Source organism: Schistocerca cancellata, chromosome 3 (assembly GCF_023864275.1).
Source record: "Schistocerca cancellata isolate TAMUIC-IGC-003103 chromosome 3, iqSchCanc2.1, whole genome shotgun sequence".
NCBI lineage: Eukaryota > Metazoa > Arthropoda > Insecta > Orthoptera > Acrididae > Schistocerca > Schistocerca cancellata.
The window spans coordinates 374,238,929-374,264,522 of record NC_064628.1 but is presented as its reverse complement, the minus strand read 5'-3'; the positions used below and the strand labels follow the sequence as shown (position 1 = coordinate 374,264,522).

The 25,594-nt window shown below is 42.7% G+C and overlaps 1 protein-coding gene across 1 annotated transcript in view; it reads right to left on the bottom strand.

Annotated features, from left to right (window-relative positions):
- Positions 1 to 631: 631 nt before the first annotated feature.
- LOC126175059 (WD repeat-containing protein 54-like) overlaps positions 632 to 25,594 on the bottom strand; it is a 63,339-nt gene continuing 38,376 nt past the window's right edge. Inside the window, exon 5 of the mRNA XM_049921577.1 lies at positions 632 to 3,258. Within this exon, the coding sequence (XP_049777534.1) occupies positions 3,130 to 3,258 (129 nt within the window). The 3' untranslated portion in view covers positions 632 to 3,129. The remainder of the gene's footprint in view (positions 3,259 to 25,594) is intronic.

The window sequence follows — 25,594 nt, the reverse complement described above, 5'->3', positions numbered from 1 at the left end:
CCAGGTGCTGCATTATGTCTCACAGAATTACAGGATATTTCAGCAGCGTTACACCTTTTTTTTGCCAAAAAGTAGCAGTTATTGTGTATTAGAAGAAGAAATTGGTCAACACTGGGAACTACACTTGACCAATTATACTTCTTAATAGAAGTGTGTAACACTTTCAGAGGGTGCCATACCAAGGTGATCTGGAGTATTTATCATCATGATGATGTTGAGGACTCATCAGTTGATTAACAACAGAGGCACTGTGATACAATTAGACTTCCAATTTAAATTAACAGTTTTCTTCACGCAGTTTCATATTTATGTGCTGCGAAAGAATTGTTTAAGAGCAAAGCACCTTTCCTACAACAAACATTATACTAGATACGCTACAGGGAGAAATTCAAATACTAAACTGGAAACGTGTAAGACCAAGAGAGCAGTCGGAACAGAACTGATGCTAGTACACAGTGCTAGTTCCAAAACGTAAATTCCTCCATTGTTGGTCAGAGAAGTTACCACTTACATTGTGAGCATAAATGAAAATGCTCTCCTGTGGTGTGCTACAATTGTGGAGATTACGCTACATCCCTTACAAGTACTAGTAGTATGAATTTTATTTGTTCTTGTATCATATTTTACAACAGTACAGAAATGCCTTTGTAATACTGATTTAAATAAATATGTAGTTTTACAGATAAAGCACAAAAAGAAACACAAAGTAGACAATATTTTCACAATTAAGAATCACTGTTTTTACCTAGATAAGCACTAAGCATCAAATTGTGTGCCACAACACAGACATAAGCAAAAACAAATGAAAATAAATTTACAGTCAAATTGTTATACACAAACATAGACAAATTATGTATAACCATAAGCACTATTATTTCAGCAGACACACTAATATACAGCACCAAATGCACAACAATTTTTCTGATCTGTGTGTTTATGATCCAAGCACTGGTCACTTGAGCAGTAAGACACATTTTTGCAGATATTCTGTGGTTATTGCCTTTCAAATCTTGAACTAAAATCTTTCTATGGCACACTTGCACAGTACATGGTTGAAGTATGTTGAACACCCAAATATCAAAAATAATTAGGGGGAAGAGAGAACAAAAACATATCCTAAGTGTGAATACTTCACAGTACTAACGGTTCTGCTTTCATGTATTGTATCAGTTGTTGTGATTACAAAATCAATTGTTGCTGATGATTAGTAGTTTTGTTAGGTGCTATGCAGCCACTTCTGGACCATACTTCCTTACCCATTTATGAAGAGACTACTCACATTGTTCTTGTCTAAAAGTAATTCTGTTCAATTTAATCCGTATGTTCCTATTAAGTTAGTGATATGAAGTTGATTTGGTTGTTCCAGAATCATTTGTACTCTACAGGGCATCTATTAATATAGTGAAAATCATTTGTTTGATACCATATTTGCTCATCACATATCAGCACTGTATAAACTATGTAAAACATTGCACGTACAAAGTAAAACACAACCAAGAACAAGTTTCATCCAGCAAAATGAATCACATAAAAATCAGTTGGGTGTAAGAAGACACTTTCTTGTTCATATTTGTACTTGGTGGTGATATGAATGTGTAAAAGTCAACTTGAACTTCTCCAACAAAATGTTGTAGATTGCTGAGTGATATTTTCTAAATATTTTAGTAAAGGACTTGTGGTTTCCATTTCCAAAGTAATAATATGATGATGATTTACTTGATTTGTTACCCCAGTTACCTTTGTTTTTGTGAGATGCCTTTAATGCAGTGTACAATCCAAAATACAGAGTAATGCAGCAACCCTCAGATGAACAGTACTGTGATATGGTTGCAGTGGCTGCTGGAACAGCACAGAATAACACTGCTGTGCCGTTTCTTCATTGCATTCGTTCAATCCATATACACAATTTGCATATTGGCCAAGTCTTCATCAGTAAACCTGTCCATACTGTTGTATGTAACTGTCAATGTACAACTAACACTGCTGAAAAAACAAAAGGGAGATAGAACCGAGCAGTACTGAATGCAAACTTCAGAGCAAACAGAAAAATGGACATTTCTATTTTTAACAGCATGTACTGTAAGTGAATGAAACATGTTTGTTTCCAAACAATTCACGTAATACATACTGTCGACTTTTGCACTGATGTGCAGATATATTCAGTGCAATACGGATACAAAGTTAATTTTGTCAATAGAATGCAGTTTAACCTTGTGTAATTGCATTGAACAATACAGTGGTTCCAGGATGAACAAGGGCACTTTAAATCAAGGCTCAAGTTTGTCAGTGCCCACTGAACATTCATGATCCACAGCTAATATAAACTCACAGCAGTCTCAATCACTCATAACTTGCATGAAAGATGGAACATTTCTGCTACTAAGTTGCACACTAAATTAACTTTTCCTCCCACGATTTCATTACATGCACAATATTCTTGGGAGAGAGCAGTACAGTATTCCGTATTTCTTTGGTCTCCTCCTATTCCTTTGAGTGACAAATTATATAATCTGGTGATGAATAAAGCATTCAGTCTCCCAAAAGCACATGTTAGGCAATATCTTAAGATGTTCTTAGCTACCACACACACAAACCAAGTGAGGCTTCACAGGGGTAAGATATTGAGCTTATATTCAGGACACAAGGGCTTAAGTTTTCCAAGGTTTCTCTAAAATTGCTTATGACAAATTCAGGGATGGTTTCTTTAAAAAGGCATAGCCAATTCCTTTTCCCAAATAAGCTTGTGACCCTAATAACCTCACTGTTGAAGGGACATTAAACCCCAATGTTTCTTCCTTTCTTGCAGATATAAAAACATTGAATCTATTCACTGCTTTGCAGTTCAAATAAAAGTTTTTAGTTCTGTAACCTCTATGAAATAACATTTACCTTTTAAAAACCCTAATTATCACTGCAACGAATCTACTGAAACTGTGATTTTCATTACTGACTCAGCCCTTTTTTCCCCTGATGAAATGCTAAATGTTCATTGAATGATTTATTCTCAGACTTGGTGCAAGATGTTTCTCATGTTATCCTGCTGACCTTTGTATAAGTAAAAATTCCGTAGTTGTAGTGTGGACATTATTATTATTATTATTATTATTATTATTATCATCATCATCATTGTTATGTTCTGTAGCAAAGGATTTCTGCTGAATCATAACATGACACGCAAAACTCTGTGCCCTTGCTGTTCAAGAACTGGCAGCCAACTATGAGTCTGTCCTTTACATGTACAGTAGACTTGTGCTGAACCTGTGAAGAAAGAAAGCACATTTATTAAATTTACCATGACTTATCACTTTTCCTCCAGTTGAGACACTTGCATGAAAAATAACTGGAAAAATACTTGACATACTTAGTACATATTACATATTTTAAAAGCTGCAATGAAATAAAGAATTAAGAGAAGTACATCAGTGTATCCTAGCAATTTTGAAAGGCTTAGATGGAGGAAGAGAGCGGGAGGAGAACAAGAATGTATAAAATTTGCCGATAATATGATATTAATGGCAGAAAATTATTAATTATGTGGCAAACTTGATAAAGGTGTGAGGAAAAGGCTTCCATGTGTTTCTGTCTAGTGTGTGGCACTCTATGGGGGCAGAAACTGAAGTGAGAGGGTGAAAAAAGGCTAGAAGTTTTGGAGATGTGGACGTGGAGGAGAATGGAGCAGATAAGCTGGATGGAAAGTGTGTTTGGAAAGGCTGGTGAGAGGAGAAGACTGCTGCAAGTTATAAGAAAGAAAGAACAACTGGATGGGGCATTCGTTGAGATGGAAATGCTTGCCAACTGACACTTTGGGAGGATTAGTTTGTGGGAGGAGCTTGAGAGGAAGGAGGAGATACAAGATGATAAATGACTTAAAGGGAAGTGCAAATTATATAAACTTGAAGAGGATGGTAGAAGACAAGAAAATGTGGGCAGTTAACTTTGGGCAGAACACTAATGAAGATAATTCCAGCAACGTAACTAACCATAGTGTGTGCTTTGGGATTATGTTATTGTTGATAATAATGTCCATCAGCAAGCAAAGCTTGAATCACTAAAGCCAACAGTAGTTTTAAAAAAGCAACTCAGAACTACTTCAATCATAGTCTTCTCCTAAGAGTTTACTGGAAAATGGAAAGTTTATGTAAAGATGAAATGTGTAGAAGGAAATGTAAGAAATTTGCCTCTGTTATATGTCTTTTTTCTGAGAAATATCTTTTGATCATTTCATATTTTTGGATTCTGTTGAACATCTCCTCCTGTGCTTCTGAAAGTAGAACATCCATTATTTCCGACTGTTCTGTGTTTCTTTTTCCTGTAGCAATTGGTCCAACTTCATTGGTGGAAAATTGATATGTTTTTCAGATCTTGCAAGATCACTGACAATCCAGAATGAGATTTTCACTCTGCAGCGGAGTGTGCGCTGATATGAAACTTCCTGGCAGATTAAAACTGTGTGCCCGACCGAGACTCGAACTCGGGACCTTTGCCTTTGGAAGGTGGGAGACGAGGTACTGGCGGAAGTAAGGCTGTGAGTACCGGGCGTGAGTCGTGCTTCGGTAGCTTAGTTGGTAGAGCACTTGCCCGCGAAAGGCAAAGGTCCCGAGTTCGAGTCTCGGTCGGGCACACAGTTTTAATCTGCCAGGAAGTTTCATATCAGCGCACACTCCGCTGCAGAGTGAAAATCTCATTCTGGAAACATCCCCCAGGCTGTGGCTAAGCCATGTCTCCGCAGTATCCTTTCTTTCAGGAGTGCTAGTTCTGCAAGGTTCGCAGGAGAGCTTCTGTAAAGTTTGGAAGGTAGGAGACGAGGTACTGGCGGAAGTAAGGCTGTGAGTACCGGACGTGAGTCGTGCTTCGGTAGCTCAGTTGGTAGAGCACTTGCCCGCGAAAGGCAAAGGTCCCGAGTTCGAGTCTCGGTCGGGCACACAGTTTTAATCTGCCAGGAAGTTTCATCACTGACAATATTCGTAAATAATTTTTCCTTGCAGATGTCATATAATATTAGTACGAATTATTCTTTCACAAAAGGACTGAGAATAAGCTAACTCTGTAGCTTCTAATAAAAAGCTTGTGCTCACTTTACATGTGCACTGAACCTGACAATAATTAGACTAGTGAGCTGTATGTCTCCTACTTCTGGAAGGGAGAAATGCACATGTGACTCTATAATGCCCAAATTTTAAATTTTTTTTAAGATTATGAAGTCAACATGTCAGCTACTAAGCAAGTCTTAATTGAAACTTCCTGGCAGATTAAAACTGTGTGCCCGACCGAGACTCAAACTCGGGACTTTGGACTCAGGACTGGCAGAAGTAAAGCTGTGAGTACCGGGCGTGAGTCGTGCTTCGGTAGCTCAGTTGGTAGAGCACTTGCCCGCGAAAGGCAAAGGTCCCGAGTTCGAGTCTCGGTCGGGCACACAGTTTTAATCTGCCAGGAAGTTTCATATCAGCGCACACTCCGCTGCAGAGTGAAAATCTCATTCTGGCAAGTCTTAATTATTTAACAAAGAAAATATTTAGCCAGAACATTTCCCCGTTGGGACACTGTAATACACTAAAACATTGTTCTCCATTTTGTAACATGCTGTACTCTCCGCATGTCTTATGTGTGCTCCTTCTAATGATGGATGGACGGATGGCTATAATGTTGTGAATGATCAATATAAGTAATATATTACTGTGAATAATATAATTCATAAGACTTAGGACACTACTAAACAAATTTGAAAAGAAATGGAGGAAATGAGTGACATAACATATTAAATGATCACCGAGATATCGTGAAACAAAAGCTGAACTTACTATCAGTTTTCACTTAACATAAGGTGCCAATACAAGTAATCTAAGACATTCTTTGATTACTTTTGCAATGAAAGTTGAACATGATTTCAATGTGTAGCTGTTGTTGAAAGTTGGCATCTCTGCGCAATTCATTCAGACACCTCATATTATATTGTTATGATGGAAACACTGTTAGGGAAGAAGAAGATGGGCTACTTATTAACAACTTTGTTTGCAGGCACCCACGTACATTGTTAACAGAATTGAAAGGATCAAAAGTCTATAGAACTAGTTATTTCAATTTCAAATATCAGCAGTACCACATTGATTTCAGAGTGAACATGCTATGTTTTTGAAAACTTAGAAAATATGAATTACACTAACAAAATAAATGTTTCATTATTCTTTGTTAGACTGATTCTGAAATGTTCATCATTCACTTAGCTGATAATGTTATAAAAGTATTATAATTTCAAGTTGATAAAAACCTGAGGGGAAGACAATCAATTCCCATAAATGCTAATTTTCTACATTTTGCAAACCACCATGAAGTGGTTTCCATTCACCTGTGGAGTGTGGGAAAAATGACTGTGTAAATGCCTCTGTGTGTGTTGTAATTAATCTGATGATGTCCTCAGAATCCCCGGAGGAGTGGTTAGTAGAAGGTTATATTATATTCCTAGAGGCTTCACTTAAGCCAGTTCTTGAAATTTTGTAAGTAGGCTTTCTCAGGATTGTCTTCAAAAGTCTGCCAATTTAGCTCTTTCAGCATCTTCATGACAGTCTCGCACTGTCAAACAAACCATGACCGTTCATTCTACCCTTACCTGTATAGTCCCACACACTTGAGGAACATTCTACGATGCATTGCACAAGTGATTTGTATGCAATAAACTGAAGACTGCTACCTGCTTTACCTACGACTGAGCCTATGTGAGCAATCCTATTTGTTTCCCTACAAAGTGTTACACGCAGGTATTTGTGAGTTGGCCAATTCCAATTTTGACTCACTGATGTTATAGTCATAGGATGCTATGTTTTTTTCATTTTGTGAAGTGCACAGTTTCACATTTCTGAACATTTAAAGCAAGTTACCCATTATTGCACCACTTTGAAATCTTATCAAATCTATTTCTGCTGCTACTTTCAGACAGTACTTCATTATAGATAACTGCATAATCTGCAAAAAGTCTGATGTTACTATTAATATTGTCCACAAGGTCATTAATATACAGCATGAATGGCAAGGGTCACAATACATGTCCCTGGGGCACATCTGGAGTTGCTTTTACACCTGTCAATAAATCTCCATCCAATACAATATGCTCTGTGTCCTACCCACAGAGAAATTGTCAATCCAGTCAAATTTCACTTGACAGTCTATGCAGTTGTACTTTTGATAGTAAATGTAGGTGTGGTATTGAGTCAAATGCTTTTTGCAAATTGAGAAAAACTGCATATCCCGGACTGCCTTGATCCATGGCTTTCAGTTTGGCATGTGAGTTGGGTTTACACGATCGATGTTTTCAAAATACATACTGGAGGAGGTCATTCTGTTAGATATATCTCATTATGTTCCACCTCAGGCTATGTTTTAAGATTCTACCAGACATTTATTTCAAGGATATTGGACGGTAGTTTTGTGAACCACTTCTGCTACCCTTCTTGCAGACAGTTTTGACCTGTGCTTTCTTCCAATAATTTAGCTGGAAATTGGGTATAGAACTTAGGGATTCCATCAATCTTTGGGGGCTTTGTTTAATTTTTACTGATTTCAGCTGTTTGTCAAAGCTCCTAGCACTTATATCTATTTCATTATCTTTCAGTGGTAAGAGAATTAAACTAGGGCAATACTCCTGGGCTTTCCTTTGTAAAGGAACATTTGAAAATGGAATTCAGCATTTCTGATTTTGCTTTGCTACCTCCAGTTTTAGTACCTGTCTTGTATATGAGTGATTAGGCACTAATTTTGGTGCCACTTACAGCCTTGACACACAATTAGGATTCCTTTGGGTTTTGTAAAGGTTGTTCGACAGTATTCTGTTATGGTAATCACTGAAAGCTTCATGCATTGGTCTTTTGACAGCCAAATGTGTGTCATTCAGCATCTCTCAGTAAACAGCCCTATGCTTTGTTTTACACCCATTATAAAGTAGTTTCTGTTTTTTTAGAAGTTTCTTTATGGTGACTGTATACCAAGGAGGCCTCCCCCATCATGACGTATTCTACTGGGTACACCCCTATCCAGACATTGGTCAACTATTCTTTTAAACATGAGCCATAGTTCCTGTACACTCTCATACCCTGTTCTGAAAGTTTCAAGTTGCTCATGGAGATATGTTACTACTGCCTCTTTATCTAGTTTACTGAACATAATCCTCCTACTTGTTTTAGTTGTCCTTTGTCTGTGTTAATCAGTGTTGCTACAAGTACCTCATGGTCATTGATACCAGTTTCAATGTGGACATTCTCAAAAAGGTAAGGTCTGTTTGTTGCCATCAGATATAATAGATTCCCATCATGAGTGTGGTTCTAGACTATCTGTTGTAGATGGTTAAGCAATGGAAAAATGGCGCTGCTGAGCTGCAGATAGGCACAACAAAAAGGCTGTCAGAAAGTGAGCTTTCGGCTAATAAGGCCTTTGTTAAAAATAGACAACATACACACAAACACTCATGCAAATGCAACTCACACACACTTGACCACAGACTCCGGCCACTGAAGACAGACTCTGGCTATGGTCATTTGTGTGTGAGTTGTGTTTGCACGCGCACGTGTGTGTGTTTTTTTGTCTATTTTCAACAAAGGTCTTGTTTGCCGAAAACTCATTTTCTGATAGTCTTCTTGTTGTTACTACCTGTGACTCAGTATCTCCACTATACAGTGAATAGCAACTACCCTTTTCATAATATTGTTCTAGGTGGCTTTCTGAGAAGACATTTAGTAAATTTTCACAAGATGTCTTGCCATGCCCACCATTAATAAAATTGTAATTTTCCCAATTGATTGCTGGGTGATTAAAGTCTCCAATGATTTAAATATAACTGGGGAACTGATGTACAAGCAAACAAGTTTTTAGTAACATGAAGAGGTGAGTCTGCTGGTCGATAGAAGGATCCAGTTACTATTTTATGCCTGCCCGCTGATACTGAGTCCTGCCCAAACATCTTGAATAAGGCTTCCATTTCTACCCTGTGTGATAAACCTTTTGCATTTTCTTTATGTTTTCGTCTTCCTTAAAGGCAAAGAGACAAGATGAAGCGGTAGCCCATCATAGAGCCTATGCCTACCGTCATGTATTTTTTGACTTTCAGTTGTTAATAAACAGAGGATTTTTTCTGGTACCGGTAGGAGCAAGGAGGGATTCGCGCTCGGCTAGTGAAAGAGTGAGAAGCACGTCAATATTTTAGCGAGTAATTGTAGACCGCCATTTTGGGGTCGCTATGAATAAGTGAGGAGTGTGGATTTTATATGTGCACCGTTCAGAAAAATACAGTATTGTTTTATTAACAGAAAGGTCGTGTGAGTTGTTATTTCAAATAGTGCAATAATTACAACCACTGAAGCCCACCTGTGTACTTTGGAAAATTACGAAGATCCGATAAGCTTAATAGGAACACGGTCAAGACTTCAAAGGTGAACGCGGCGACCAAACATAGTATTATAAAGAATGGTAAGCACAAATCTACAGCGGAGAAAGAAACTACTCCGCCCTGCAAAATAATATGAACTAATACGGACTTATTTCCAGGCACAGCTCAGCTTATTGTGCTTGTCATTCACGCCGAAAAATTAATCTCATTAATTCAATACATTTTAAGAAGCCACGCATATTATTATCATCTATTTCATTATTTTATTATACTATAAAGTGGCGACCGTGACAGGACGTACTGTCGGAAATAAGTCTCTTTATTTAGGGAGACAGTATACCTGATGCATTTTATTTTTCTTGTCTAATGCAACAAATACACCACCTCCATTTCCCGTAAGCATATCCTTTCAATATATACTTAAATTTTCCCGAAAAATCTCACTGCTATCACCCTTAGGTGTTTCCAGCTTTCTGTATCATGTGAGCTTCACTGCTTTTTAGGAGCACTCCAAACTCTGGTAATCTGTTGTGAATGCTTTGAAAGTCAACTACTAGGATTTTAATAAATACTTTAACATATGAGGGACATTTAATGACAAATAAAGTCTGAAACATCACTTAGATTTTTTTGATGCTAGATGTAAATAAGAAATAATCTTCAGAGAGAGCTTGCACAAGTCATTCAGAGCTGATTAGTAATCTAACCAAATAAGGTTAGCAACTCTCTTTTTTTTTTTCTTTCCTTCTTTCTTTCTTTTTCTTGTTGTGTGCAAAATCATTAAACAGTGGGGCACAGATTTTTTTTAAAAAACCGTCCTTTCACTAGCAGCTGGGAGGTCAATCTTAGTCTATATGTCAGCCATTATTCTGTTCAATTCTGGCACTGATTAAGGGAGCAGTTTATTATTCAGATGCTGGTGAAGAAGATTCAATCAAGGGTAGTTATTCAACAGATATTAAAGAATTTATACAGTGTCAGTTTTAATCAGCTATGGCAACTGATTCCAACCATTCTTCAATCATTTCTATTGCTGCCTTAATGATTCATTCCTGCAGATTTCAGATGAAGGATTTTGAAAGTGCACCAGTGATTAGATTTTGATAGTTGTACATACCTAGCAATGAACAGAGTACTTAATGTATACTACCTTCTTGAGGAACAAATTCTTGTTATGATACTGATCCCCCCATGAACCATGGACCTTGCCGTTGGTGGGGAGGCTTGCGTGCCTCAGTGATACAGATGGCCGTACCATAGGTGCAACCACAACGGAGGGGTATCTGTTTAGAGGCCAGACAAATGTGTGGTTCCTGAAGAGGGGCAGCAGCCTCTTCACTAGTTGCAGGGGCAACAGTCTGGATGATTGACTGATTTGGCCTTGTAACACTAACCAAAACGGCCTTGCTGTGCTGGTACTGCGAACGGCTGAAAGCAAGGGGAAACTACAGCCGTAATTTTTCCCGAGGGCATACAGCTTTACTGTATGGTTAAATGATGATGGCATCCTCCTGGGTAAAATATTCCGGAGGTAAAATAGTCCCCCATTCGGATCTCCGGGCGGGGACTACTCAAGAGGACACCATTATCAGGAAAAAGAAAACTGGCGTTCTACGGATCGGTGCGTGGAATGTCAGATCCCTTAATCAGGCAGGTAGGTTAGAAAATTTAAAAACGGAAATGGATAGGTTAAAGTTAGAAATAGTGGGAATTAGTGAAGTTTGGTGGCATGAGGAACAAGACTTTTGGTCAGGTGAATACAGGGTTATAAATACAAAATCAAATAGGGATAATACAGGAGTAGGTTTAATAATGAATAAAAAAAAATAGGAGTGCGGGTAAGCTACTACAAACAGCATAGTGAACGCATTATTGTGGCCAGGATAGACACGAAGCCAACGCCTACTACAGTAGTACAAGTTTATATGCCAACTAGCTCTGCAGATGATGAAGAAATTGATGGAATGTACGATGAGATAAAAGAAATTATTCAGGTAGTGAAGGGAGACGAAAATTTAATAGTCATGGGTGACTGGAATTCGAGAATAGGAAAACGGATAGAAGGAAACATAGTAGGTGAATATGGATTGGGGCTAAGAAATGAAAGAGGAAGCCGCCTGGTAGAGTTTTGCACAGAGCATAACTTAATCATAGCTAACACTTGGTTCAAGAATCATGAAAGAAGGTTGTATACATGGAAGAATCCTGGAGATACTAGAAGGTATCAGATAGATTATATAATGGTAAGACAGAGATTTAGGAACCAGGTTTTAAATTGTAAGACATTTCCAGAGGCAGATGTGGACTCTGACCACAATCTATCTGTTATGAACTGTAGATTAAAACTGAAGAAACTGCAAAAAGGTGGGAATTTAAGGAGATGGGACCTGGATAAACTGAAAGAACCAGAGGTTGTACAGAGTTTCAGGGAGAGCATAAGGAAACAATTGACAGGAATGGCGGAAAGAAGTACAGTAGAAGAAAAATGAGTAGCTCTGAGAGATGAAGTAGAGAAGGATCAAGTAGGTAAAAAGACAAGGGCTAGTAGAAATCCTTGGGTAACAGAAGAAGTATTGAATTTAATTGATGAAAGGAGAAAATATAAAAATGCAGTAAATGAAGCAGGCAAAAAGGAATACAAATGTCTCAAAAATGAGATCGACAGGAAGTGCAAAATGGCTAAGCAGGGATGGCTAGAGGACAAATGTAAGGATGTAGAGGCTTATCTCACTAGGGGTAAGATCGATACTGCCTACAGGAAAATTAAAGAGACCTTTGGAGAAAAGAGAACCACTTGTATGAATAGCAAGAGCTCAGATGGAAACCCAGTTCTAAGCAAAGAAGGGAAAGCAGAAAGGTGGAAGGAGTATATAGAGGGTCTATACAAGGGTGATGTACTTGAGGACAATATTATGGAAATGGAAGAGAATGTAGATGAAGATGAAATAGGAGATATGATACTGCGTGAAGAGTTTGTCAGAGCACTGAAAGACCTGAGTCAAAACAAGGCCCCGGGAGTAGACAACATTCGATTAGAACTACTGACGGGCTTGGGAGAACCAGTCCTGACAAAACTCTACCATCTGGTGAGCAAGATGTATGAGACAGGCGAAATACCCTCAGACTTCAAGAAGAATATAATAATTCCAATCCCAAAGATAGCAGGTGTTGACAGATGTGAAATTTACCGAACTATCAGTTTAATAAGTCACAGCTGCAAAATACTAACATGAATTCTTTACAGATGAATGGAAAAACTGGTAGAAGCTGACCTCGGGGAAGGTCAGTTTGGATTCCGTAGAAATATTGGAACACGTGACGCAATACTGACCTTACGACTTATCTTAGAAGAAAGATTAAGGAAAGGCAAACCTACATTTCTAGCATTTGTAGAATTAGAGAAAGCTTTTGACAATGTTGACTGGAGTATTCTCTTTCAAATTCTAAAGGTGGCAGGAGTAAAATACAGGGAGAGAAAGGCTATTTACAATTTGTACAGAAACCAGATGGCAGTTATAAGAGTCGAGGGGCATGAAAGGGAAGCAGTGGTCGGGAAGGGGGTGAGACACGGTTTTAGCCTCTCCCCGATGTTATTCAATCTGTATATTGAGCAAGCAGTAAAAGAAACAAGAAAAAATCGGAGTAGGTATTAAAATCCATGGAGAAGAAATAAAAACTTTGAGGTTCGCCGATGACATTGTAATTCTATCAGAGACAGCAAAGGACTTGGAAGAGCAGTTGAACGGAATGGACAGTTTCTTGAAAGGAGGATATAAGATGAACATCAATGAAAGCAAAACGAGGATAATGGAATGTAGTCGAATTAAGTCGGGTGATGCTGAGGGTATTAGATTAGGAACTGAGACACTTAAAGTAGTAAAGGAGTTTTGCTATTTGGGGAGCAAATTAACTGATGATGGTCGAAATAGAGAAGATATAAAATGTAGACTGGCAATGGCAAGGAAAGAGTTTCTGAAGAAGAGAAATTTGTTAACATTGAGTATAGATTTAAGTGTCAGGAAGTCATTTCTGAAAGTATTTGTATGGAGTGTAGCCATGTATGGAAGTGAAACATGGACAATAAATAGTACGGACAAGAAGAGAATAGAAGCTTTCAAAATGTGGTGCTACAGAAGAATGCTGAAGATTAGATGGGTAGACCACATAACAAATGATGAAGTATTGAATAGAATTGGGGACAAGAGGAGTTTGTGGCACAACTTGACAAAAAGAAGGGACCGGTCAGTAGGACACGTTCTGAGGTATCAAGGGATCACAAATTTAGCATTGGAGGGCAGCGTGGAGGGTAAAAATCGTAGATGGAGACCAAGAGATGAATACACTAAGCAGATTCAGAAGGATGTAGGTTGCATTAAGTACTGGGAGATGAAGAAGCTTGCCCAGGATAGAGTACCATGGAGAGCTGCATCAAACCAGTCTCAGGACTGAAGACCACAACAACAACATGATACTGATAGTCTCATAATCAACTAGGTTATGAATTTCACATGTAGCAAATAATATAATTTATTTACCTCTGCTTCCCATCTTACTTATTGAGGTAGATAACATTTCAGTTATTTGTGTACTCACTGCAACAACAACTGCACTGTTTAGTGTGTAGATAGTCTAATTATATGCTATTAAACTGTTTCAAAAACACTGAGAAGTCTCTGGTATGTTGAGATGGTGTCACCTTTGAAGAAACCACCACAAGTGAATGAACAAAGTATTGCACAGCTGGCAAAACTGTCAGTTCATGAACACTGATTAGTGATAAACTGGTTAGGCTGGTCTACTGTTGCAATATTAAACAAGGTAGAAAGTAAAGTGATATGTTAAGGATTTTGTACCATCCTTCTTATTCTTTCCCTTCAATGTTTTTGGCTTTTTAATCATTTTTGTTTCAACTGTGCCATCTTTTGTACTGATCTTTCCAGTTGACATCATTGGTATTTATACACTAACTTCAAGATTTTGTGGTCTTTCATGTGTTTTACACATCACACTGCTTATTCAAATACTCCTCTATACCAACACAGTGCAAAAGTTGATACACTTTCAGCACTAGTACTGGAATTTCCTCACGGCTGATGACTTCACTAGAGCAATGACCGCTATCTGTATTATGATGACTTCGCAGCAGTCCAACAAATAGGGTGCACACATGACACCTCCATTGCCAACAGCAAAACTAGAAGTCACTGAGGCACGCTATTTATATGTGCCCATCCACGTACCAAGGTAGGCATCATCCAGTTGAGCCATTTGGCCTGATCAGCTGTCAACATCTACTGGGCAACTGTCCTTTGTTCTTAAACTGCCACTCAAACATCAATGCCAGTCGCGTGTCAAGGTCAAGAGTGTGGTGCAGTCCCGATTCCCCACTGCCACCTCCCCTCCACCAACACTATGGTGGAGTACCACAGGGAAGTATGATAGGACCATTGCTGTTCACAATATATATAAACAATCTAGTAGAAAGCATTGGATGCACTTTAAGGCTATTTGCATATGATGCAGTTGTCTATACCAAAGTAGCAATGTTAGAAGATAGTAAAAATTTGCAAAGCGACTTGTAGAGAATTGACTGAATGGTGCAAACTCTGGCAGTTGACCCTGAACGTAAATAAATGAAAACACACTGCGCATACATAGGAAAAGAAATCCCCTACTGTACAGCTACACTATTGATGACAAACAGCTGGAGACAGCGTCTGCCATAAAATATCTACATGTAACTATCCAGAGTGACCTTAAGTAGAAGGACCACGCAAAACAGATAGTGGGAAAAGCAGACACCAGACTCAGAATCATCGGAAGAATCTTAAGGAAATGTAATTCATCCATGAAAGAAATGGCTTTTAAGGTGCTTGTTCGCCTGATTCTTGAGTATTGTTTATCTATTTGGGATCCCTATCAGATAGAACTGATAGAGGAGATAGGGAATATCCAATGAAGAGCGGCGCATTTTGTCACAGGATCGTTTAGCTGATGAGAGAGGATTACGAAGGTTGGTTGGTTTGGGGGATGAAAGGGACCAGACTGCTACGGTCATCGGTCCCTTTTTCCAAATACAAAGAACACCCACAGAGAATAAAAACGAGGAACAGAATAGATCACAGACGATACAGAACAAGAGAAACGGAGACAAGGACAAGACAAAACGAATTAAAACCACACAGAGTGTGACAGTGGTTGGCCGACCATAGAAATAAAAAAGGAAAAGCCAACCACTTAGAAACACATTAAAAGATCAGTTTAAAATCATAGGCCAAAGGCCAGAATCAACACAAAAAATAAAATAAAACAGAGACACTCCGATGAAAGAATAAAAACTCCCTGCCCTAATAAAACGTAAAACTAAGGCAGCCATAACAGGGTCATCAGATAAAACGGCAGGGAGCGTATCAGGCAGCGCAAATGTCTGCCTGACCACAGCTAAAAGGGGGCAGGCCAACAGAATGTGGGCCACCGTCAAAGCCGCTCCGCAGCGACATACAGGAGGGTCCTCCCGGCGCAGTAAATAACTGTGTGTTAGCCGGGAGTGGCCAATGCGGACGACTGAGTCCCTGCGGTTGGCTCGCATGGAGGACCGCCACACAGTCGTCGTCTCCTTAATGGCACGGAGTTTATTGGGTGTAATCCGATCGCGCCATTCAGTGTCCCAAAGCGCAAAAACTTTTCGGCGGAGGACTGCCCGCAAATCAGCCTATGGGAGGCCAACATCCAGAGATGGTTTACTTGTGGCCTCTTTCGCCAGGCGGTCAACATGTTCATTGCCCGGGATACCGACATGACCGGGGGTCCACACAAAGACCACAGAGCGGCCGCAACGCGCAAGAGTATGCAGGGACTCATGGATAGCCATCACCAGACGAGAACGAGGAAAACACTGGTCGAGAGCTCGTAAACCGCTCAGGGAATCGCTACAGATAACGAAGGACTCACCTGAGCAGGAGCGGATATACTCTAGTGCTCGAAAGATGGCGACTAGCTCAGCAGTGTAAACGCTGCAGCCAGCCGCCAAGGACCGTTGTTCGGAATGGTCCCCTAGAGTTAGCGCATACCCGACACGACCAGCAACCATCGAACCGTCGGTGTAAACAATTCCAGAGCCCTGATACGTGGCCAGGATGGAATAAAAGCGGCGGCGGAAGGCCTCTGGAGGGACCAAGTCCTTCGAGCCCTGTGCCAAGTCGAGCCGAAGGCAAGGGCGAGGAACACACCACGGGGGTGTACGCAGAGGCGCCCGGAAAGGAGGTGGAACAGGGAAAAACCCAAGTCCGCAGAGAAGCTCCTTGACGCGTACGGCGATCGGGCAACCCGATCGGGGCTGACGGTCTGGCAGATGGACGACTGACTGCGGGAACAGGACATGATAATTTGGATGCCCGGGCAAGCTTAGAACATGGGCAGCATAAGCGGCCAGCAAACGTTGGCGCTGGAACCGCAGTGGAGGTACACCTGCCTCCACTAGTACGCTGTCCACAGGGCTGGTGCGGAAAGCACCAGTGGCAAGGCGTATCCCGCTGTGGAGAATTGGGTCCAGCACCCGTAACGCAGATGGGGATGCTGAGCCATAATCCAGGCTCCCATAATCCAGACGGGACTGGATTAATGCCTGGTAGAGCCGCAACAGGGTAGAGCGGTCGGCGCCCCAGCGAGTGTGGCTCAAGCATCTCAGAGCGTTTAGATGCCGCCAACACGTCTGTTTAAGCTGCCGGATATGAGGCAGCCAAGTCAACCGGGCATCGAAAACCACCCCCAAAAACCTGTGGGTCTCCACCACAGCAAGGAGTTCGTCGGCAAGATAAAGCCGCGGCTCAGGATGGACTGTTCGGTGCCGGCAGAAATGCATAACGTGGGTCTTGGCTGCCGAAAACTGAAACCCATGCGCTACAGCCCAAGACTGCACCTTACGGATAGCGCCCTGTAGCTGACGTTCAACAGCTGCAATGCCAGTAGAGCTGTAATAAAGGCAGAAGTCGTCAGCATACAGGGAAGCAGAGACAGAATTTCCCACGGCCGCAGCGAGCCCGTTAATGGCTATTAAAAACAGGCAGACACTTAAAACAGAACCCTGTGGCACACCGTTCTCCTGGACGTGGGTGGAACTATAGGAGGCTGCGACTTGCACGCGGAAGGTACAATACGACAGGAAATTGCGGATAAAGATCGGCAGAGGGCCCCGAAGACCCCATCCATGAAGCGTAGAAAGGATGTGATGACGCCATGTCGTATCGTACGCCTTCCGCATGTCGAAAAAGACAGCGACCAGGTGCTGACGGCGGGCAAAGGCAGTACGGATGGCCGACTCCAGGCTCACCAGATTGTCGGCGGCGGAGCGGCCTTTCCGGAACCCACCCTGAGACGGAGCCAGAAGGCCCCGAGACTCCAGTACCCAATTTAAGCGCCGGCTCACCATCCGTTCGAGAAGCTTACAAAGAACGTTGGTGAGGCTAATGGGGCGGTAGCTGTCCACCTCCAGAGGGGTCTTTCCAGGTTTCAAAACGGGGATGACAACGCCTTCCCGCCATTGCGACGGAAACACCCCCTCGACCCAAAGACGGTTGTAAAGATCGAGAAGGCGCCGCTGGCAGTCCACTGAAAGGTGTTTCAGCATCTGACAGTGGATGCCATCTGGCCCAGGAGCGGTATCAGGGCAAGCAGCTAGGGCACTGCGAAATTCCCACTCACTGAATGGAGCATTGTAAGATTCTGGGTGGTTGGTGCGAAACGAAAGGCTCCGACGTTCCATCCACTCTTTAATGGAGCGGAAGGCCTGGGGGTAATTCGCAGAAGCGGAACTCATACCAAAATGCTCTGCTAAGCGATTGGCAATGACGTCGGAGTCAGTACAAACTGTTCCATTCAGTGAGAGCGCAGGGACGCTGGCAGGGGTCCGATAGCCGTAGACGAGTCAAATCTTGGCCCAGACCTGCGAAGGAGTGACATGGAGGCCAATGGTGGACACATACCGCTCCCAGCACTCCTTCTTGCCTTGGCGGATAAGGAGGTGGGCCCGCGCACGCAGCCGTTTGAAGGCGATAAGGTGGTCTAAGGAGGGATGTCGCTTGTGACGCTGGAGCGCCCGCCGGCGATCTTTAATCGCTTCAGCGATCTCAGGCGACCACCAAGGCACAGCCTTCCGCCGAGGGGACCCAGAAGAACGGGGAATGGCAGATTCGGCGGCAGTAACGATGCCAGTGGTGACCGATTGAACCACTGCATCAATGTCGTCATTAGAGAGAGACTCAAGAGCGGCAGTGGAGGAGAACAAGTCCCAGTCAGCCTTATTCATAGCCCATCTGCTAGGGCGCCCAGAAGAGTGACGCTGTGGTAGTGACAGAAAGATCGGAAAGTGGTCACTACCACACAGGTCGTCATGCACACTCCAGTGGACAGACGGTAAGAGGCTAGGGCTACATATTGAAAGGTCAATGGCGGAGTATGTGCCATGCGCCACACTGAAGTGTGTGAAGGCACCATCATTTAAAATCGAGAGATCGAGCTGCGACAATAAATGCTCAACGATGGCGCCTCGACCTGTTGCCACTGATCCACCCCACAGAGGGTTATGGGCGTTGAAGTCGCCCAATAGCAAGAAAGGTGGCGGCAATTGGGCTATCAGCGCAGCCAGGACATGCTGCGAGACATCACCATCCGGTGGAAGGTAAAGACTGCAGACGGTAACAGCCTGTGGCGTCCACACCCGAACAGCGACAGCCTCTAAAGGTGTGTGGAGAGGGACAGACTCGCTGTGCAGAGTGTGAAGGACATAGAGGCAGACGCCACCCGACACCCTTTCATATGCTGCCCGGTTCTTATAATAACCCCGATAGCCACGGAGGGCGGGGGTTCGCATTGCTGGAAACCAAGTTTCCTGAAGAGCAATGCAAAAGAAAGGGTGAAGGCTGATAAGTTGTTGGAGCTCAGCTAGATGGTGGAAAAAACCGCCGCAGTTCCACTGGAGGATGATATTGTCCATGGCTGAGAAAGGCGTGAAAGGACTGGGAAGGCAATTTACGCCGCTTGTTCACTCACTGCCACCGATTCAGTACCCGTACGAGAGGCATCCATGGCGTCTGAGGGACCAGCGAGATCAAGGTCCTCAGCGGACGCTAGAATCTCGACTTCATCCTCAGACACAGAGTGCGAAAGGTGCGGTGGGGTTGGTGCCACCGCAAGTTCTTTGGCCTTAGAGGTCTTTCTCTTGGACTTCTCTCGCTGAACCTTGGGTTGCACCGGCTGGGAAGGCTTCACCGATTCAGTCTCCGGGACAGAGGAGGATCGTGAAGCCCTACGCCCGGCCGCTGGTGAGGACTTATGCCACTGGCGGCCGTCATCCTTCCCGCTGGTGGAACCCTGGGAAGGGAGGGTCCCAAGGGAACTCTTACGGGCGAGAGTAGCCGAAGAAGTTAGACGCTTCTCCGGCTGAGAAGCGGGGACGGACGTCCCCGACGGGTGGGAGGAGGTTGCTCCTGAGGTAGGTGGTGCAGGAGCAACCGGTTGGGCAGAGCCCCCCACAGGCAAGGGGGCAGGAGGAGTCTTACTGCTTATCGAGCTGGCTGGAAGTCTCGAAACTGATGGGGCTAGCACAGTTGTCGTAGCAGCTGCATAAGAAGATGTCATTCTCACAGGATGGAGTCTGTCATATTTCCTTTTGGCCTCAGTATAGGTCAGCCGGTCCAGGGTCTTATATTCCATAATTTTGCGCTCTTTCTGAAAGACTTTGCAGTCAGGCGAGCAAGGTGAATGGTGCTCCCCGCCGTTGACACAGATGGGAGGCGGGGCACATGGAGTATCGGGATGAGACGGGCGTCCACAATCTCGACATGTGAGGCTGGAAGTGCAGCGGGAAGACATATGGCCGAACTTCCAGCACTTGAAGCACCGCATCGGGGGAGGAATATAGGGCCTGACGTCACATCGGTAGACCATCACTTTGACCTTTTCCGGTAACGTATCACCCTCGAAGGCCAAGATGAAGGCACTGGTAGCTATCTGATTTTCCTTCGGACCCCGATGAACGCGCCGGACGAAATGTACACCCCTGCGCTCTAAGTTGGCGCGTAGCTCGTCACCAGACTGCAAAAGAAGGTCCTTATGGTAAATAACTCCCTGAACCATATTTAAACTCTTATGCGGCGTGATCGTAACAGCAACATCCCCCAACTTGTCACAAGCAAGCAACCGTCGTGACTGGGCAGAGGATGCCGTTTGGATCAGGACCGATCCAGAGCGCATTTTTGACAAGCCCTCCACCTCCCCAAACTTGTCCTCTAAATGCTCGACGAAGAACTGAGGCTTTGTGGAGAGAAAAGACTCCCCATCAGCTCTCGTACAAACTAAGAATCGGGGCGAATAACTATTACCTCCATCCTGAGACTTACGCTCCTCCCACGGCGTGGCCAGAGAGGGGAACGTTTTCGGATTGTACTTTTCAGCATTAAATTGAGCCCGAGAACGCTTAGAGACTGCTGGTGGCTGGCCGCCAGCGAGAGATGATGTACCACGCTTCATTGCGGGTCATCCGCCCTGATGCCACCTACTCTGACCAAGGGCCCTCCCCACGGGCGCCACCCAGCCGCAGCAATAGCCACCTGGCAGGATGTCCATTGCCGGGAGTCCTGATGCCCCAGGGAGACGGGCATCTACTCCTTGGCATACGTGGGGAGTTAACGGCGCAGGCATCAGTAGAGCGATCCCTGTGTTGTCAGGGTGCTACAACCAAGAGGGTACATGGCGGCCCCACCACAACGGACTGGCTACCGTGCTGGATCTTAGGTGCAAAAGTGTCCAAGGTCGTCGTCGCAGTTAAAAGAAACACTGCAGAGTGCAGTGTGGGAATCGCACCCAGGGACGTATCCTCGCCCAAGAGCGGGACACCATTGCAACGACGAAAGAGCCATCTAAAGGTCTCAATGCACGACGGATACAGTGCACCACGTAAGGCGCCCTTCCCCAATTGGCTCGCTCTTCGGAATAATTTAGAAAGATGGAGGTCAAACCCGAGAGGGGACCATCACATAAGGCCGAAACATGGGAGACTCATTTTAGTCGCCTCTTACGACAGGCAGGAATACCGCGGGCCTATTCTAACCCCCGAACCCGCAGGGGGAGAGGATTACGAAGATGCGAAACAAACTCCACTGGCGGATGTTACAAGAGAAGCATTGTACGTCACGAAGAGATTTACTATTAAAATTTTGGGACAGTACTTTTTAGGAGGAGTCAGACAACATATTACTTCCCCCACATACATCTCGCATATTGACCACGAAGACAAAATTCGAGAAATTAGAGCAAATACAGAGGCTTACTGACAATCATTCTTCCTACGTACTATTCGCGAGTGGAACAGGGTTGGCGGTATCAGTTAGTGGTACTGAAAGTACCCTCCACCAAAAACCATTTGATGGCTTGCAGAGTATGATGTAGACATATGGTCACAGTCTATGAGGTGTTACTTTTTTCGAGGTTTTGAATTATATGAACTGTGTTCTTTTTTCCAGAAGATGTCGATATTTTTTTCTCCTTGTACACATAAGGCCTCTGAATAAATTTTAGATATATTTCCTTTGTAAATTAAGTAGGAATCTAGAGAAAGAAAACTATTTGTATGTATTATTTTTTTTTTTTTTGTATGTATGCATGTCCTGCTAGAGGAAATATTATTTTATTGATGAAGAGTAATTTTAATTAGAATGTCGAGTAGCTTTGGTGCAGTGTTAACAAAAGTATTACTAAATGTTTAAAGAAATATACAACCGAAATAATTTAATTACAATTACACAGAAAGTTGTGACTGCTTAAAAGTTTGTTTGTTTTTGGTAATACGCTGCTTGCAATACATTTTTAGACATAAAAACAGAGATCTAGGTGTTTTTAACGGTTTATTGCACCACTGAAATTTGTAGCTTTGATCCCTGCCCTGTATCGCATAGTTAGAAAATTCATTACTTTTTTACTGTCACATTACACTTTGCTTGACTAAGATTTTCCTTTTATTATTGTGGTAGAGCTGAAGATCAGTCAATAACCGCATTCACAATGCCTTCTGGTGGAAGTGTGGGGTGGTGTCTTATCTGTAGTCTCATCAGAACTTCACCGTGCACTAGCGATACATTGACACAGGGGTTAGCATTAGTTTTTCTGGGTTATTGAAAAACTGATGTACAGGTTGAGATACTGCAGAACCTCATGGCACCAAAGTGCAGAAGATAGTAATTTTATCTTATACGAAGCAGTGTAGTTTTTTTTGCGGTGTCATGTAAGTAGAGTTAGTGAAGTGATAATGAGAGAAACAGAATTCGGTAGCCCGGTGTTCTTGCTATAGTAACCCTGCCGGATGTGCAGATGGCTGGAAGTGATCTCTCCCACCATGTCCACTACCTAACTCACCTCTACAAGTGTATTCTGCTGCACTGGCAGTTTACTAGGTGCTCAGTGCCTATGTGGAAACAGTGCCTGTTACCCAGCTAAGTGATGCTTGGTCTTTGCTCTTCTACTTTGGAATGATCCTCAAATACCTTCAGTTAAAACTTCCGGGCTGAGAGGCTATGGTCAACGTATAAAATTTCCACCTAACGTTTTGTCTCCATCTGCGGGAGACATCTTCTGAGGTCGTCCGGCTACTGCCACTGAGGCTCCAAGTACTTTCGCATTTATAGAGCGCATAGAGGGCACCACCATTCGTCACATGACAGTATGCCTATCATTGGAAGGCGTCATCATTCTCGATTAAGAGTAATCGATTCTCATTTCTCCCACATCCCCTCCCTCATAGCTGATAAACCCTGCCTCGCAGACCTACTACATTTACCACATCTTCAGAAACTCCCTCCCACCACCACACAGAATCCAGAACCTAAACAGACCTGAAACACAGTTATGAAACTTTTTCTCAATAAGCCTTAGTCCCACATTGATATCAGCCATTCCAGAGACCATACTTTTTGCCCCACTTCCAAATTCAATCATACTGGACTTGTTAAAGGCCTTCTCTCATTCTCCTGATCCCTACAGCAGAAACACTTTTTCACCACCAACCCTACCAATCAGACTCAACAAAAAGCCAATGTTGAATCCTGCCTGGCTCAGTTCACTCCTGCATCCACCCATGATCCATGCCAACTGCCCCTAAATCGACACCTGTTAACATTCCAGAATTTCTTAACCTCAAACTTCTGCAAATCCCCAACATAGAAACTAACCTCACATCTATAGAAAAAACTACAATTCACTGCCTAAAAACTGATCCCAACCTTATAACCAGTCAACAAAGGCTCCACCACTGTCGTTTCGTACCAAGGGATTACCTGACTTAGGGACTCCACCAACTGTCAGATTTGTCCACCAGCAAACCCAGCCAGAGTGACCCTATTCCAGAAATCCAACAGGATCTCAAGTCTCTCCTCAAATCCTTAGACTCATCTCAGAAATACACTCCCCCCCCCCCCCCCAAAAAAAAAAAATTCTCTCTCTCTCTCTCTCTCTCTCTCTCTCTCTCATCACTCCTACCACTCCCTGCACTCCTACCTTCTGAATGCAATTAATGTATGATTTGCATTTGTCTTTGATGCACCTTACAAAAGAAAGGAATTAAAGATAGGACCAGATGGAGTGTGATGCAGAAATGAAAATAAAAAAGCAGCTCCACAGACAACACAGGCACTCTGTGAACATCTAGCCACATTCACATATTTAATGTTGTGACAACTCCACCTTTACAAAATTTAGCCTACACCTGACTATATTTGTTTGGAATCCAAGGCTTATCACAGTTCAGTCAAGTGCTACAGCTGCACTACCTGTTGTACTGTACTCTTTATCGACAAGTCCAACATACCATGTCATGTGACTCACTTCACTTCATAAGGTGCACAACCTGGCAGGTTACTCTGAATACATGTCACACATTTCATAGAGTCATCCCTCAGCCTCTTACCTACTATTCCCAACATAACTGCTTTCTGTATATCACTACAAGAAAAGAGGAGAGAAATGAGGAATCTATGAGCAGTTATAGTACACATATGCTGGCGTAAATGTAGCAGTTTAGTTTTGTATGAACGCTCTCAAATGATGGCTCACAGTGGACCTTGTGCTATGGCACTCAGCCTGGTTGCTGCACTACGTTGGCAGTGGTTTAGAGGGCACTATTAGCAACATGAACTACTGCTGACTTGGCAGTGGTGCCTGGCAGTCACATCTTTGCTGCTCTATGTTGCTTTTATTGCAGACTTGCAAAAAACCATTTACAGTGGCTGAATGTGTGTTGTTCGACTTCATCCACAAAGCAAACATTTATGAATTTAAGTAAATAACAGCTGTAATCAAAAGACTATTGTCAGGATACAATTAGTCAATTAACCTGTATTCATAAATAAGACATCTTTCTGGTGGAATATGAAAGAAATGATAAAAATTCCATGAAGTAAAAGTTGTGTGTGTAGTACAACCAATCTAAATTTGCATAGTTATATCTTGAAAGAGACACAAAACAAAATTCGTAGTACTGTAGCTCCTTATTCTCCATGTGTTTAACGGAGTACTGTGTATGCAAATGAGTTCGTTTACTTTTAAATAAATTTATAGATTACAAACAGCACAAGGGACATTCTGCTTAAAGCAAGAATGCATCCATTGAGCACTGAAACTTTCATACCTGTGAATTTCAACCACCTCTTTCACAAGACATTTTTGTTCATTTCATTGTAACTTCACTCTACTAAGTTCTACAGAAAACAGATGTGCTGCTCCCTTTTTGAGAAAATTATTATTTCATCCATTATGGTGCCACGTGGTGATGTGATACCTCAACCTAAACTTTCATTCCTCAAAAATCATACTAAACTTAGTGCTGAACTCGCATTAATGTAATATGAATTTACAACAAATCAGCAGATCTGACAGCATTCTACACTTATTTTCAGTGCCACATAAACACACACTCTAATCCTCCCACCATTCTAAACAACCTCCTACAAAGGACTGCCCCCATCACCCAATATCATGCTGGATTGGAAAAATTGAACCATATCCTTCACCAGGGCTTCATCTATCATCATGCCCTGAAACGAGGGATACACTATGCAAGATCCTTCCCATCCCTCCTAAAGCGATGTTCCATCACCCACCCAATCTACATGGCAGCCTAGTCCATCCCTACACCATTCCGACTCCTAACCGCTTGCCACAGGGATCATATCTCTGTGG